Source organism: Mirounga leonina, unplaced genomic scaffold (genome assembly GCF_011800145.1).
Source record: "Mirounga leonina isolate KUSES-001 unplaced genomic scaffold, KU_Mleo_1.0 Mir_129, whole genome shotgun sequence".
In the NCBI taxonomy this organism is placed as follows: domain Eukaryota; kingdom Metazoa; phylum Chordata; class Mammalia; order Carnivora; family Phocidae; genus Mirounga; species Mirounga leonina.
The window spans coordinates 26,426,731-26,444,166 of NW_023270323.1; the positions used below are offsets into that span (position 1 = coordinate 26,426,731).

At 36.5% G+C, this 17,436-nt stretch overlaps 1 protein-coding gene across 1 annotated transcript in view; it reads left to right on the top strand.

Annotated features, from left to right (window-relative positions):
• LOC118010864 (transmembrane protease serine 11B-like) overlaps positions 1-6,848 on the top strand; it is a 31,253-nt gene extending 24,405 nt beyond the window's left edge. Inside the window, 6 exon segments of the mRNA XM_035005575.1 lie at positions 541-701; positions 2,349-2,387; positions 3,195-3,369; positions 5,288-5,547; positions 5,902-6,044; positions 6,687-6,848. Of these exon segments, the coding sequence (XP_034861466.1) occupies positions 541-701; positions 2,349-2,387; positions 3,195-3,369; positions 5,288-5,547; positions 5,902-6,044; positions 6,687-6,848 (940 nt within the window).
• The last annotated feature ends 10,588 nt before the right edge of the window (positions 6,849-17,436 follow it).

The following is a 17,436-nucleotide window of genomic DNA, read 5'->3' on the forward strand; positions in this document are numbered from 1 at the left end:
AACTGACTACTATGATGAAAGATAATTGTAACTGTGAAAAACAGAGTCCCATCTGATTGTTTTGCTACTAACTTACTAGCCTTCTCTTCTCCCATCCATACCCTTCTGTCCATACCTTTCCTAAAATAATCTTTTGGTGTTTTTAGTAATCACTATCACTATAATGACTGTGAAGCAAAGGGAATTTTAGTGTCATTTAAGATAACATTTGTCTAAATAGGTCTTTGAAGTATGCTTGAGTATGGTGGTGGTCAGGAGGGATGCAGGGAGGAGAGTATCATGGAGCACAGGGGATGAGTGATAAAGGGAAAAGATACTTGTATTTTGGTAATTGCCAATATCCATTTTGGGGAATTCTGAACTTCCAAAACAAAACAAAAAATCCAGAGACCCTTGCACTTCATATGTACTGAGACAATATCTCTGTATTGTTCTTTAATATATGTAAAGGAAATACAATAAAATATAGGAAATTCAATGTGTTCACAAAACGTCTACAAAAATCAAGAAACAGCACTAGAACATTTCTGTTGTTTCTAGTCCTGATCCCAATGGCTCAAGTGTACAGTTACAGCTGACATTCAAATTTCCTCCAGCAAAGAGGGATAACATGAAGACTGAAATTGAAGTTATCTTACATCAGATACTGAAAGACAACATGGCATTCTGGAATGCAGTCCCTACTTCCATGAGACTCATAGGTATTTCACTTATTTCCATTATTTTCTATTACATAGGTTTTTGGACTACTTGGAAAAAAAAGTACTAGAAAAAAAGTAAACCAGGAGTTTCAGGAATTTGCTTTGGGAGAATAATATACTTCTCAACATCTGGTACTCCTACCAATGAGTTAACATGAAAGGGGCAGTGCCATAAAATCTTTGAAGAGTGATAGGAAGGAGGGCTAAAGTGTGGGCATGCATTTGAACTTGGAAGGCTTCATGTTTATGTATGAAAAGGGGGGTGAAGGACCCTAACTGAAGCATTATTCCTTGCTTCCCTCTACTCTTGTGAGGATCTCATTATAGAAAACAGGTTTAGGGCTTAGTTGATCACTCAGTGTGGAGACTGCTGGGTAAGAAGGAAGTTGGGGATACGGAGTTCTCACTGCTTCTTGTTGAAGAATGGAAGTGATACTAACAAAGAAGAAAATTGTCTGGAATAATTTCCTAGAAAACAAGGGAAGAAAATGATAGGATTTTGACCCAGTACAGAAAGTGAAGTCTGTAAAGATCTTGAAGATCCTGCAAAGGTCTTGAAACTCTCATTTGGATTGTTAAAAGACCTGTTAGGTGATAAGCATGTAGTTCAGAGCCCAGTTTTGTGGTTCTTCCAGATTGAGAGTTGATCCTAGTGTCCTTGAAGGCTATCAAGGCTGACAACTGTCAGTTATAGCTCCTTTGCCTCAGAATACCTGTCACCAATGGACCACTTATGAGAAGTGAGTTTGAGGTAGAGCTCCTCAAAAGAACAATACAATTGCTCTGTGGGTAGCTGTAGGGAAAGAAGGCTGCCCCTCTATGTCTTAGGGGTTTAGTCAGCACTTGTTGGTGGGTCTTCTTGTAGTTCCCTACTCTTTCTCTTTCTCTCTAAAGTCTCTTCCCAGGGATACCTGTGTGGCTCAATAGGTTAAGCATCTGACTCTTGGTTTCACTTAGGTCATGGTCTCAGGGTCATGAGATCAAGCTCTGCATGGGGCTCCATGCTCAGTGGGGAGTTGGCTTGAGATCCTCCCCCTCTCCCTCTGCCCTTCCCCCTGCTTGCACGGTTTCTCTCTCTAATAAATGGGTGAATCTTTAAAAAATAGTAATAATAATAAAAATAAAAATAAAGAATAAAGTCTCTTCCCAATAGAAAAGAGACTTGAATTTAAGTTAAATTCACAAAATTTCATAATTCAGTCATAGTAATGAGATGACTCTAAAGAGATAGGCCCAATGAAATAAAATTGTAATTAGAATTTTTTTTCTTTATAGATAACTCTGAGTATTTCAGAGAGATGAGAATTATCATAAGGAAAGAAATCCAAAGATAATTAATGCCCAGTCCCTCTTTTAGTGAGAATGTCAGCTTCTCACCTCAGTAAATATTTTACTGCAACTATCACAAAATTGAGAGCTTTGTTTTTTATTTCTTTTTCCCCTTTCCTATACTACCTGGTAGAGATGTGGAGAGATGGTCAAAGTATAATAAGTAGGAGGGAGAGGGACTGATAACTGATATGTGAACCAGTCTGAATAATTAAATGTTGGGTGTAAATGGGCTAGGAAAGTTAGCATGTTCATTCCTGGATTGAAGATAATTGCTTGATGATATTTTATTAATTTTATGTTTTTTTTTAATTTCAGAAATCAGCAAGGCTAATGTTGAAATGCTTACCAACAACTGTAAGTTTAGAAACTATGATAAATTTAACACATTCACAAATATTTCCTTATCATTAGTCTAAAAAATGTCTTGAAATATATCATTTGGAAATCCATTAAGTAGCCTTTCAAAATTATTAGATATACCAGATATATATCTGGAATTTCTTTTTGAAAAACACTAGCCTATGAATTTTAACATTTGTAAGGAGTTGTCCAAAGTATGAAATGAAAACTGATCTCAAAGAATGGAATCATGAGTGAAAAATATCATACTGAGTAAGTTAAAAAGATTGAAGGGGAAAAAAGACAACTTAAGATAATAAGAAAATATAAAAGTAGGCTATATCAAATACATTTATTATAAGATAAAAAATAGTTCTGTATCTTTTAAATGAATTTTCTTTAGAGTATCATGTTGCACACAAGATACATCCATGCATTCATTCACTCAATGGACACTTATGGTGTATCTATTATCAACATGGGGCTTTAGAGATAGCATTTCATATTCTGTGCAAGATACAGACATAATGAAGTAAAGTCTCCACCTTCAAGGAATTTGCAATCTACTTGGAGAGATGAGAATTATAACAAATAGATAAAATAAAAGTTGAAAGATGATCGAGAGTGAAAAAGAAGATAAGTAAGTCACCCAAACCAAGATGGAGTCGGGTACCATGATCACAGTACATTCCAGGAAAGACACAGCGTTACTTAGTAGCTGCTGGACAATCACTGAAGGGTTTCAAGTAATGTTTTAAGATGTATTTCTTATAAAGCATAATCAAAGATAGCTGCTCTTATATAAAAAAATCCTTTCTTCAGGTTGTGGAAGATCGGCCAACAGTATCATATCAGGCAACCAAATTGTGAATGGGAAGAATGCCCTGGTGGGGGCATGGCCATGGTAAGCCAGCATGCAATGGAAAGGTCAACACTATTGTGGGGCATCTCTGATCAGCAGCCGATGGCTATTATCTGCAACTCACTGCTTTGCTGAGTAAGTGTGAAAGTCTGACTAACTGTAGGATTCTGGGTGCAGGCCTATTTTGGGTCATCTGTGGGGATTGACCTAAATGTGTGAGCATTCACCAAGGTCAAATGAAATTTATAATTACCTGCATAACTGAAGGGCAGCAGAAGCATTTTGTCAAAGAGGAATGGCACCTGGGTGGCACAGTTGGTTGAGCATCCTACTCTTGGTTTCTGCTCAGGTTGTGGTCTCAGGGTGGGATGGAGCTCAGCACGGAGTCTGCTTAAATTTCTCTCTCCCTCTCCCTGCCCCCCACTATGTTTGTGCACATTCACTCTCTCTCTCTCTCTAAAATTAATAAATAAATCTTAAAAAAAATAAATTTGTCAAAGAGGAAAAGGTGAATAGAAGTAATTCACGTTTTCCAAATAGCTACTTTGGCCTGACATTAAGGGTTTTATTTATATCATTTTATTTAATCATAACAATAAATCCGTATGGAAGGTATAATTTAATCTATTTAAAGATGAGGAAATTAGGGTTCAGAAGTGACATAACTTGGCAAAGTTCATACAGCTACTAAATTAACAGAAGTTGAATGCGACACCAGGTATGTCTGATTCCAGTTACTATGTGCTTATTTAACTTGTCCTCCAGGTGTTTACTACCTAACTGAAAAAATTTAAATGTGATATATTAAAGGTGTTAGCATAGTGTAGTAGATACCACATATACAAGACAGTAAGTTCTGTGAAAATTTGATGAAGAAGGAGAGCATATCCAGCTGAGGGATGAAGATATAAGATTCAACTGGACCCTAAAGATAAAAGATTTGATTGATGAGGTGGGTAGATGGGAAAGAACAACATGTATTTTGGATTTGGAAAACCACTTTCTTCAGATGTGTTTAGGTGGAAAAACACACATTGTATTCTGTAGACAGCAAACAAAAAAGAGCAATTTGAAGGTTTGTTAAAAGAAACATTAGAAAATATACTCGGGAAAATTTGATGTATAGATTGGGCACATTTCTAATTGACAAGATGCTTACTTTCTGAGAAAATCTCTTTTACGAAGCCTGGTTGCAGGATTTGTCTTTGAAGCAATTTTCAAAAAGTAGTCCATTGAGAGGGGACTACCCAGGGGACTTGTTAAAAGTGTGGATCCTTAAGCCTCACACCAGACCTTTTAAATATAAATCTCAGGAGATGGAGCCTGAATTGATTCTAAGGGAGTAGAGTTTAAGAAACACATTGAGTGTGGGGAGTCACTGAAGGTTTTAGAATGGGGGAAGGATTGAAGAGTGTTACCACTACATGAAGTTTTGAAAATTAAAAACAAAACAAAACAAAAACAAAAACAGCACCTAACATTTTGAGGGAAGGTGAGAAAAGTTAAACAGGTTGTTAGGTCCTAAATTGAGAAAGAGTTTCATTGGAGAACTAGAGAAATGATCAGAAAATTTATATTAGAAGCCAAAATGCACTGACTTGGTAAACATAACAGGGTGATTAGGTAAGAGCAAGTCACAATTTTTTTATGTATAAAGATGTCCAGAAAAAACAAAAAAAGATGTCCAGAGCCTTCCACAGGCGCTTGGAATCCGGGGTGTTTGGCAATGAAAGTGATTCTGGGTCCCATCCACTGAGGATGCTCATATGACTCCTACCCAAGTCAAATGCTCAAAAACCGGGTGGGGTTTTAATAGCAGAAGACATCAGTGGCTCTAGCTAGGAGGATTTTGCAGAAATATGACAGCTATAATAGTTCTTAGCACTATTTTATTTGCAACATCTCAGTGCCAAAGACACCTTTAAAAATAAAAATTTGGCGTTTTCTAGTGTTGGTTGGGAGCCCCACGCCTTACTGTTATGAGGTAATGACCATTATGAGCACTGTTGTTGCTCAAAAACTGCATGTATTTTAATTAAATTGTGTCTTTCAGGAAAAATAATTCAGACGATTGGATTGTCAACTTTGGAACTGTAGTAAATAAACCATATATGACACAGAAAGTCCAAAACATTATTTTTCATGAAAATTATAGCAGGGTTGGAGTTTATAATGATATTGCCCTTGTGCAGCTTGCTGAAGAAGTCTCTTTTACAAAGTATGTTCATAGGATTTGTCTTCCTGAAGCCAAAATGAAGTTCTCAGAAAATGCCAGTGTTGTAGTTACAGGATGGGGAACACTTTATATGAATGGTAAGTTTTTCTGTAGAAAGGTAATAGCTTCATGGGAATAATTATTTAAACAATCAATCAAATAATCAATCAATCACTCTCTCATGGAATTAGCTAGTAAATATACCAAAAAGAAAACCAAGTGGAGGGGCCAAATTGTCTTCAATTTCTAAAATACCTCTGGGAATAAGAATTGGAAAAGTTGAAATTATGTGTGAGACAGCCAGCTACAGTAAACACCAGAAAGGGACCAATCTATGCTGGGACTGGCCTGGCTCTTGCTGACCAAAAAAAATCTACTTTATTCTATAGATGTTCTTTGTCTCAACAATCAAGGTTAAGATTCCCATAATAAACAGAATTTATTGCCTTTAGGTCCCCTTCCAGTGATACTTCAGCAAGCCTCTCTGAAGATTATCGACAACAAAGTTTGCAATGCTCCACATGCATTATCTGGCACAGTGACTGATAAAATGCTATGTGCTGGATTTATGTCGGGAAAAGCTGATGCTTGTCAGGTATGTGTAGACACATTATCAAATCATTTTATCCCAAAGTACCAATTAAATGGAAATTTTTATCAACACAAATTTTTGTGTGTGTGTTAATGATTTCCATAGAGTAGCTTATTTTGATCCACATAATGGATATTTATTGATCCCAGTTATGTATCAGACACCAGGCTAGATGCTGGGAATGCACTGGTGAACAAAATCCCTATTCTCATGGAGTTTTCAGTCTAGGAATACATACCAAGGACAACACTTACTTGATAATAAAATAACTTTGGCCCTGTTTTTTGGGCAATCAGCACAGTAGAATGGTGCCCCTTCCTTATCCAGAGATGCAGCAGGAGGTCTAGCATGTGCACACGTCCCCCATTCCTCAGACTTCATTATGCAACAGCCACATCATTTTCTCCATAGTCAAGGCTGAACTCTTTATAAAGTCTACTCTGCCCAATTCAACATATGGCAGCTGTAGGCAATATATTCTGGTTTGTAGTTGCTCTGGGTTTTGAATAAACCCAAGTTCCACAGTTCTGAGCCCAAAAGAGGGTGGACTATTTTCGGTGCCCAGGGGCTTTCGGTAAGTCCAGAGAAGCAATAAAATGAAATTCTTTGACAGGACAAGAAACATGTTTTCCTATCTTCTTCTAGAATGATTCTGGTGGACCACTAGCTTACCCAGACTCTAGAAATATCTGGCACCTCGTTGGAATAGTAAGCTGGGGTAATGGATGGGCTAAAAAGAATAAGCCAGGTGTTTATACACGAGTGACTGCTTATCGTGATTGGATTACTTCTAAGACTGGACTCTGAAAGAAAAGTAACTTTGGAATGGAACATAAAGACAACTGCAGGGTATTCTTATCTGTTGCTTCAAGTCTTTCTCTTTTGATTGTTGATACAAATCTTTTTCTTACATTCAAATACATAAAGGTCTTTATCAATATTTTATTATATCTAAAACACTATCCATTAATTTATTTATCTATTCAAATAATATAAGAAACAGGAAGGAAAAAAAGAAAAGATGGCCAAAATATTTTTATTAATAGCCTAGTTCTTTTTTTTGGAATTTTTAAAATTTAAATTCAATTAGCCAAGTTATAGTCTAGTTCTGATTTATCTTACCATTATATTCAGAATTTACCTTAACTTATTTTTCAGAATTTAACAAAATACACATTTTGTTAGTATGAGAACATACATGCTGGGTCTACCAAATAAATTATTTTTCATTCTATAAATTATAATTACACTTTGTTAAACTGGAATATGTCAGATAAAGAAATAATATACATTCATTTTTTATTTATATGTGAGATAGTTTGTGTACCTTGTATAATCATATGATCTTGGAGTGGAGAAGGGATATGAGCTAGAACATTTCTCAATTTATAATAAAGGAAATTAAAGACTAGAGAGGAAAAATTATTTGCTTAAAGTCACTCTTCAGTTGTGACCCTCACATGAACTTCCCCTGGTAGAATTTAGATCCAAAATTAGTCAGGAGTTTAAAAATAATCTTTAGGTAGTAATTATTTATATAACATTTTATTCATGTCATCTTTTTGTCATTTGTTTGCCTTTGTAGCAAAAATAATGTGAGCTCTTCAAGGGCAGGGAACTGTGTGGCAGCTCTTGTAATAAGTCTCCTTACAGTGTATGTACAAATAAATGTATGGAGGACTGACTTTGTAGTCTCTGCAAATTATTTACCTTTTTTAATTTCCTAAAATAAAAAAATAGCTAAAATTTTCAAAAGTAGCTAAAATAAACTAGAAAAAAATACTCCTTCCTTTAATCATTTGTGATGTTACTCTTTCATTCTTTCTTTATTATAAAGCATAACTCAAGTGATATGCATCATGTCAAGCCAATCCATAGCTAGGTGTGACAGGATGGTGTTTTCTCTCCCCACTCCTTTCTCAGGCAGGTCACACATATTTATTGAGCACCTAGAGTGTTTCAGGAACTATCAGGTATAAACATAGTATCTTCTTTCAAAGATGCTGAATTTAGTGGACAAAGATGGGTAATAAACATATAAATAAGAGAATTCTGGGTTATGATAAATGTAATGAAGAAAACAAAAAGTAATATGATAGAAAATAGTGGGGCAGATGAGGGGTACTTGAGACTGGACAGTCTAAATAACTTTTCCAAGAGAGTAGCATTTGAACTGTACCTAAATAATGAAGAGGCAAAACATACAAAACACCGGGAGAAAGAGAAATCCAAAAGGAGCAAGTGTAAAGTCCTTGAGATAGAAGTAAGTGAGGTTGGGGCGCCTGGGTGGCTCAGTTGGTTAAGCGACTGCCTTCGGCTCAGGTCATGATCCTGGAGTCCCGGGATCGAGTCCCGCATCGGGCTACCTGCTCCGCGGGGAGCCTGCTTCTCCCTCTGACCCTCCCCCCCTCATGTGTTCTCTCTCTCGCTCTCAAAAAATAAATAAATAAAATCTTAAAAAAAAAAAAGAAAGAAAGAAAGAAGTGAGGTGGACGTGTGGGTGGAAACAAGGCAAACATGACTGGAGGCTGGCAGGTAAGTGAGAGATAGTAGAAAGGAGTATATGAAGAGGTGGTTGGGGATCAAGTCAATGAGGACTTTGTAAAGACCTTGGATTTTATTTTAACTGTAGTGGGGGGCCCTTGAGTTTTCTTTTTTTTTTTTTAAAGATTTTATTTATTTATTTGAGAGAGAGAGTGAGAGAGAGAGCACAAGAGGGAAGAGCGGGAGAGGGAGAAGCAGGCTCCCTGCCGAGCAGGGAGCCCGATGCGGGACTCGATCCCAGGACTCCAGGATCATGACCTGAGCCGAAGGCAGTCGCTTAACCAACTGAGCCACCCAGGCGCCCCCCCTTGAGTTTTCTAAGCAGAGGTGTGAGTGAGATGATCTAATATCACACTTTGAGAAGATTGCTTTAACTTTGATGAAGAGAATGGGCTGGAGCTGGGAGTGGAGGTACATAATGAAAAGCATGAAGACAGATTAGAAAGCTGTTGCACTTGTCCTGGAAAGAAATGAATGCATACTTACCCTTTTCCTTGGGTTAGGAACTTACCTGGGATAACAGAAGGAATCCTTTTATAAGGCAACTCAAGGTAGAGAAAAAAAAAAAAAGGCATAGGCTTATTTAGTATAATACCACTACTAAGAGATATAAAAGGTATTACTGGTTGTCTCTTTGTCTTATAGATACTTAATTCAGAAGCCAGACATCTGTGAACTTACTTCTTTCCTCCCCAGTCTTATGAGCATGGTGTCTTAGTTAGCTTAGGATGTTAAAAAATTATCATAGCCTCAGTGGCTTAAACAACCTACATTTATTTCTTACAGTTCTGGGGTTAGGAAGTCCAAGATTAAGGTGCCAACAGATCTGGTGTCTGGTAAGGGCTCCATCTCTAAATACCGTAATATCAGGGATTAGAGTTTCAACATATGAATTTTGAGAAGGCACAAATCAGTCCATAGACCATAGAGCTCAGTCTGTCTGGGGGGAAGATCAGTTGAAACTGAATGAATGATTACCTTAACACTGATGGGGTAGTGTTAGAGTTTTTATCTTTTATCCAGCTTCAAATTAAGCAACTAGCTTTGGCTTTAATAAGGAATTATTAATAATGACTTCCTTGATCGAGGATTGTATTTATTTATTTATTTGCTATTTGTTTATTTATTTAAGATTTATTTCTTTATTTGAGAGAGAAAGAGCACGTGTGTTTGCCTGAGTGGGGAAGGGGCAGAGAGAGAGGGAAAGAATCTCAAGCAGACACCCCATTGAGTGTGGAGCCTGGACTTGGGGCTCGATCCACAAACCATGAAATCATGATCTGAGCTGAAACCAAGAGTTGGTTAAGCTTCCAAACTGACCAAGCCACACAGATGCCCCAAGGATTGTATTTATAATAGAAATATCTCTAACCTATCAGCAGATGAAAACTAGATTTTTTAACTCATAAGCCAGTATTTTGTTTAGTAAAACAGTTCATATTAATGCATTTAAGGAATGCTTTCACTGAAAAGAGCCAGAAAAGAGAAGATAAATTGATGTAAAGTATAGAGAATTATATTAAATTTATGTTTTTTATTTAGTCTTAAATATAGGCCTAATGGTCCAAAGCCTACTGGAAACTCTATTCCATTGACTGGAATTTTTCTTGCAAACTCACAAGTATCTTTATGTTCTCCTTACTGAGTTTAAATACTATGGTCAACCATGACATATGCCCCCACTGCCCTTGCCCTTTCTCTATTCACCAGCCAGCCTGGCAAAACCACAGGTTGGTTATACCCTACTCTCCACCTTTTTGGTATATGATCCTGTTTGCTAACAGCAGCCGGAGAAAAAGGCACACCATACTGACTAGTCTCACTTTAAAATCATGATCCCAAATCTCAAATTGGTCCTTAACACTCCCTGAAAATATTTCTGCACTTCTGTAGTCAAAACCCCCTCACATTCTCCTAAATAACTCCTTCACTCTTTCTCTCCTCTAACTCCAACAGTTCCACCTCCTTACACGCATCTGATAATTTCACTAATTATTTCACCAAGAAAAAAGGACTCAGATGAGAGTTTCTACTAGCACTTACCATAAAAATCCATTAATCCCCTTGTCTCTTGAAAGGCAATATAGGCAAGTGAACTCTGGAGCTAAACTGCCTGTAATCAAATCTTAGCTTTGCCATTTACTAGATGTGTGACCTCAGGCAAATAATTTGACATCACTGTGCCGTGTTTTCCTTGATGTGACATGGGGATAAGAATAGTATCTATTTCATGGTGTTGTGGAGTTTTGAAGGAGTTAACAAATGTAATGCACTTAAAATACATGGTAAAGGCAAGATAGGGTTAGCCATTATTGTCATCTGTCTGTCCTTTTGTTACAGTGGATCAACTGTTGGATCAATACCAATCTAAGGCCAAACTCTACACCTGTGATAGCCTCTCTGCATTCATCTTCTCAAGGACTTTGTTTCTATAACTGTCACCTACTTCTCTTATATCATCGATCTTACCCTCTCTACTGGATTATTTCCATAGACACAGTAATTCTATAATATTTCCCAGATAAAAACAAAGGTTTGTTTTTTTTTTAAACCCTATATCTCCTTCCTGCCATATTTCTCTGTAAATATGGTTGAAAGTGTTGTTTCACCTCTTTTCCTTCCATTTTCTCAAACTCACTCCAATCAAGATGTTGACTCAGACACTGCTTTAAAACCACATTTCTCAAGGTCATCAGTAAATTTCAGGTTGCCAGGTCCAAGGCTCAATTCTCATACCTCCTCTTGTTTAGCCTATCAATAGCATTTAGTACTATTGATCACGCCCTATTAAAACACTTTCTTTTTCTCTGATTTTTTTATTGAAGTATAGTTGACATATAATTTTATATTAGTTTCAGGTGTATAACATATTGATTTGACAGTTATATATGAGATATATATATGTATATATATATACACTTATATAATAAATATATTATAAATATAAAATACTTACATAATAAATATATTATGAAATGCTTACCACAATAAGTTACTACCTGTCACCATATAAAAAGTTATTACAATATTATTGACTATATTCCCTATGTTGTACCTTTCATCTCCGTGACATTTATTCTATAAATGGAAGCTTGTATTGCTTAATCCTCTTCAACTATTTTACTTGTCTCCCCACTCTTCTCCCCTCTGGCAAACACCAGCTTGTTCTCTGTATTTATGAGTCTGTTTCTGTTTTGTCTGTTTGTTTTGTTTTGTTTCTTAGATTCCACGTAAGTGAAATCATATGGCATTTGTCTTTGTCTGATTTATGAAACACTTTCTTTGCTTGGATTCCAGAAAAAAAAGAATACTCTTGTAATCTTTCTATGCCATCAGCTATTCCTTCTCAGTCTCTGCCGCTAGATCTTCTACTCTTCCCCAACTCTGAATATTGGTGTGCCCCAGGGCTCAGTCCTCTGATCGCTCCTCTTCTCTACTTACACTCATACTCAAGATTATCCTATCCAGTCCAGTACTTTTAATACTAACTACTTGCTGACAACTCTTAAATGTATTAACTTTAGCTCTGACTTCTCCTTGGACCTCCAATTTCATGTCTCTGAAATTTCTACTTGAAGTTCTAATAGGCAATTTATATTAGCATTTCAAAACTGAATTCTTCATATTTCCTCAGTCTTCTACATCTAAAAAAAAAAAAAAAGTTCTGAAGTCATCCAGAGTAATAGATATTTGAAATAATATCCTTTGTAATTTTAATTATTGGATTTTGTGTAGAATTTACAACTGGACTGGGAAAGGTCTATCTTCATCTTTGGAAATGCCTGGATATGTGGCTTTGACTCTTGGCTAACATACAGGCCAAAGGATTCATGTGAGGTTTAAAATCAGAAACTTTCCTCGCAAACTCTGGATCATTTTATTTCCTGATCCAAGATCCTGCTGGATCTTTAAGCTAACAGATTTTGGTGGTTCAATATGGAGACAAAATATGTATGTATGTGAATAAGGAAAGTGAGAGCTTACACCTGTATATTTCTTGGTCTCCCAGTGCTTGCCTGAGCTCTATCAGTATCCTTTGCTTCTTTTATGTAAGTATTCCCTATAGAGTATATTATGTGAACCTTATGTAGGTATTCTCCATGGAATCAAACATCCAAACTTGTGAAATTTTAATATTTAAAAGTGCAGCAGTAGCATGCTGAAACTAGCCTGCACTGATGTACAAGTTTAATGTTAAAATTTCAGGAACTATGTTAGCCATTGGTGAAACACACTGCAATTGAAAATTAAGAGTACTAAATACCCAAAACTCATTTTGGGTTATTTTACATTTTACCAGTACTTTGGCCCTTGAGGTTATTTACATCTATTTTATCTGTGTGGTAAAAATAAATATAATAGAGTGCTACTTCTCACCCCTTCCCAAATTAATGTTTGGTGTTGTAATGTGGGTAGTTCTAAATTGGCCATGGTGTTTGTATTTACACCATAGAAACTGGCCAATATTACAAATTAGCTCCGAACCACTAGCCCTGAGACCTAGTTGTTAAATACTTACTAGCACACCACTGAATGTAACTATTCTTCATTTATGCTTAAAAGAAATCATCACCAGATACTGCAACTGAAGTGCAATTTCTCTTACTTGACATTACAACTTAGTTTTTTGGCCATTGAGCCAGATGTTTTGTTGAGTGCTAAGTACTGCCTGCTCATGACTGAGGTGAATAAGGTTTGATACTGGTTTTCATTTTTCATAATTTTAATGTAAGAGAAAGCTCCAGAAGGAGCTATTTTTGAAACATTTCATAGTGATGTGTAAAGGACATTTCAGATTTGCAGTTTATAGTGACTAAAAGATTCCAGAAAAGACAATTATACATTATTATAATATGTTGTGTCTTCTACAATTATTATATTTAATTATGAAAAGAAAATAATCCTATCATGTTTTCTTATGTTGTTTCTTCAAAAAATTTAATTGTCTTCATTTAAAATTTGTCATAGTTGACACTCATGGTTGTGTAAAAAAACCTTTATTTTCACTAAACATAGGAGTACATATTATGTGAGAATTCAATTAAATAGCCCTCTCTGGTTTTACAAGCCTATGTTTATGCTTTTCAAGTCACATTTATCTCCAAAAAAGTGAATCAGCAAGGCAGGAATTACTAGCCAGGGTAATGAGAGATTGTCCCCACATTTTCCTCCCAAGTCATTTGATGAAAGAGAATTAGGAGGAATCAAACCAAGCCACAATCAGAGCAGGGACAAAGTCTTAGTAATCAGGGAGAATTAGTCTGGGAGCACCCCTCTCTTGCTTAACATCCTACTCCACCCTGGTCTCAACACCCTCAGAAAATAAAACCTTAACTCTTTTATTATGACTTGCAAATCCATAAAAAGCTTGATTCACTCTTCTTTCTTAGTCAAGACACAGCTCAGGTGTTACCTCCCACCAGGAAGCTTTTCCTGGCATCCCCACACTGATGCTCCAGATTTTCCCAGGCATACACCTGGTCATTACACTTTCCACAAGTTGTAAAACTTCTATTTATGCATCTGAATATCCTACTATATCATGAGCTTCTCAAAGGCTCTTTTCCATCTCTGTGTTCCTAGAGGTATGGTTGGTTCTGTGGAGGTAATCATTGTGTCCAAAGGAATGATGCTAAAATGCACTATTGGGATCTGGCTGCCAGAGACATCTGTGTTTTATTTCCCATTGTGCCCTTGAATTTCATTTGTTCTCCACTCACACCATTACCAGAGATTTCTGAAACAAATCCTGGACCTTTCCAAATGATGTACTCCTTGCCTAGCATGTCTCTCTCTCTCTCTCTCTTTTTTTTTCTGGTAAACTCCTTCCATTCTTTAAAAATTAGCTCACACCTTTGTGAGATTTTTATCCCCTGTGTTCTCAAGGATCTGGGGCTTATTGCCATCAAGCTATCATCTCATCCTGGAAAGTCCTACAAAGCCAAAAATACAATTTATTTTTAGCCAATATTAACTTGGCCCTGACTCCCTGAGAAGTTGTTTTTTATTGCCAAGTCCACCTTTTTCCTCTACTCAGATCATATCAAGGACAAACTTTTCTTTCACTTCAGCAAGTACATTTGAAAAAAAATTTTAATTATATAAGCAATGTATTAACACATTACCCTTGTGAAAAAAATAGACCCATTATAGATCAAGCTAAAATTACTTTGCTATTTTCAATTCTGGTCTCTATCCTTTTCCTCAGAGGTAATCATTTATTTGTGAATTCTTCCAGATCTTTTTATATATTTATTTAACATTTCATAAATAAACACATGGATTTAAGTACATCTATTAACACCCACTTAAAATGTGAAGTATTATTTACTGTTTCTTTTAAGTATTAATGATATCATATTGAATTATTCTGCATTTCGTATTTTCACTCAATATTTCTTTTTTATTTAAAGATTTTATTTATTCATTTGATACAGAAAGATACAGAGAGAGCAGAAGCAGCAGGGAGAGGCAGAGGGAGAGGGAGAAGCAGACTCCCTGCTGAGCTGGGAGCCTATGAGGGGCTGGATCTGGATCTGCAGATCATGACCTGAGCTGAAGGCAGATGCTTAACCATCTGAGCCACCCAAGGCACCCCTTCACTCAATATTTCTTGAAGCCTTTCTGTATTGATCTACAATTGTATCTGTCAGGGTTCAGAGCAGGAAAGTCTTATTAAACAGTAACGAGTTTGAAGCAGAAAACTGCAAACTTCAAAAATTTTCAGAACAGCTGGGGATAAGGGTTCCAGGCTAAGCCTCAAGGATAATTCACAGAATACTAGAGAACTGATGCCAGGAGAGGGGACTGTAACTGGCATTTCTGAATTTAATAAGTAAGATCCAGAGATCAGAAAGCACCAGCAACGTTTTGTTTTGTTGATAGTATCCTTCATGTGAAAAAGCTTTTTATTTTATTGTGGTTTCAGTTTAATTTTGCTTTTGTGTTCCTTGCCTGAAGGGACATATCTAGAAAAATATTTCTATGGCTCATGTAAAAAAAAAAATAAAACTGCCTGTTTTCTTCCAGGAGTTTTAAGGTCTCAGGTCTAACATTTAGGTCTATATCCATTTTGAGTTTATTTTTGTTTATGGTGTAAGAAAGTGGTCCAGTTTCATTCTTTCTTTTGCGTTGTAGCCATCTAATTTTCCCAGCACCATTTGTTGAAGAGACTGTCTTTTCCCCATTGTATATTTTTGCCTCCTTTGTTGTAGATTAATTGACCATATAATCGTGGTTTTATTTCTGGGCTCTCTGTTCTGTTCCATTGAACTATGTGTCTACTTTTGTGCCAGCACCATACAGTCTTGATTGCCACAGCTTATAGTATATCTTGAAATCTGGGATTGTGATACCTCCAGCCCCATTCTTTTTTCTCCAGATTGCTTTGGCTATTGAGGGTCTTCTGTCCAGCAAAGGAAACCATCAACAAAACAAAAAGGCAACCTACTGAATGGGAGAAGAAATTTGTAAATGATATATCTGGTAAGGGGTTAATATCCAAAACATATAAAGAACTTCTACAACTCAACACCAAAAGACAAAGGATCCAATTTAAAAATGGGCAGAGAACCTGAATAGATATTTTTCCAGAGAGGACAGACAGATGGCCAACAGACACATGAAAAGATGTTCAACTTACTAATCGTCAGAGAAATGTAAATCAAAACCACAATGGAATATTACCTTACACCTGTCAGAATGGCTAGACTCAAAAACATAAGAAATAATAAGTGCTGGGGTGCCTGGGTTGCTCAGATGGTTAAGAGTCTGCCTTCGGCTCAGATCATGATCCCAGGGTCCTGGGATCGAGCCCCGCATTGGGCTCCCTTCTCAGAGGGAAGCCTGCTTCTCCTTCTCCCACTACCCCCTGCTTGTGTTCTTGCTCTCACTATCTTTTTCTCTGTCAAATAAATAAATAAAATCTTAAAAAAAAAAAGAAATAACAAGTGTTGGTGAGGATGTGGAGAAAAAGGCACTCTCATGCACTGCTGGTGAGAATGCAATTTGGTGCATCGATTGTGGAAACCAGTATGGAAGTTCCTATAAAATTTGAAAATAGAATTATCATATGATCCAGTAAGACCACTACTGGGTATTTACCTAAAGAATACAAAAACACTAATTCAAAAAGGTATATGAACCCCTGTGTTTATTGCAGCATTATTTACAATAGCCAAGATATGGAAGCAACCCAAATGTCCATCCATAGATGAATAGATAAAGAAGATAAGATAAAAAAGATATAATGGAATATTAACCACAAAAAAGAATGAGATCTTGCCATTTGCAACAACATAGATGGAGCTAGAGAGTATTATACTAAGTGAAATAAGTCAGCCAGAGAAAGACAATTTCACTCGTATGTGGAATTTAAGAAACAAAGCAAACAAACAAAAAAAGACTCTTAAGTTCAGAGAACAACCTGGCAGTTGCAAGAGGGGAGGTAGTTGGGGAAAGGGTGAAATAGATAAAGGGGATCAAGAGTACACTTATCTTGGTGAGCACTGAGTAATGTGTAGAATTGTTTAATCACTGTATTATACGCCTGAAACTAATATAACACTGTATGTTAATTATACTTCAATTAAAAAAAAAAGAAAGAAAATATCAGGATAGAGGTTACTTTGGGGGGAGGGTGGGAGGTTAAGGCTGTGATAGGGTACTGGGGGAGCTTTTGGTGTGGCAGACAAAATTCCATTTCTTAACAGAGATGGCAGATACAGGTGTGCTTGCCTTATACCAACTCATTAAACTCATTAATATACAAATAAAAGGAAGGAAGGAAGGAAGGAAGGAAGGAGGGAAGGAAGGAAGGAAGGAAGGAAGGAAGGAAGGAAGGAAGGAAGGA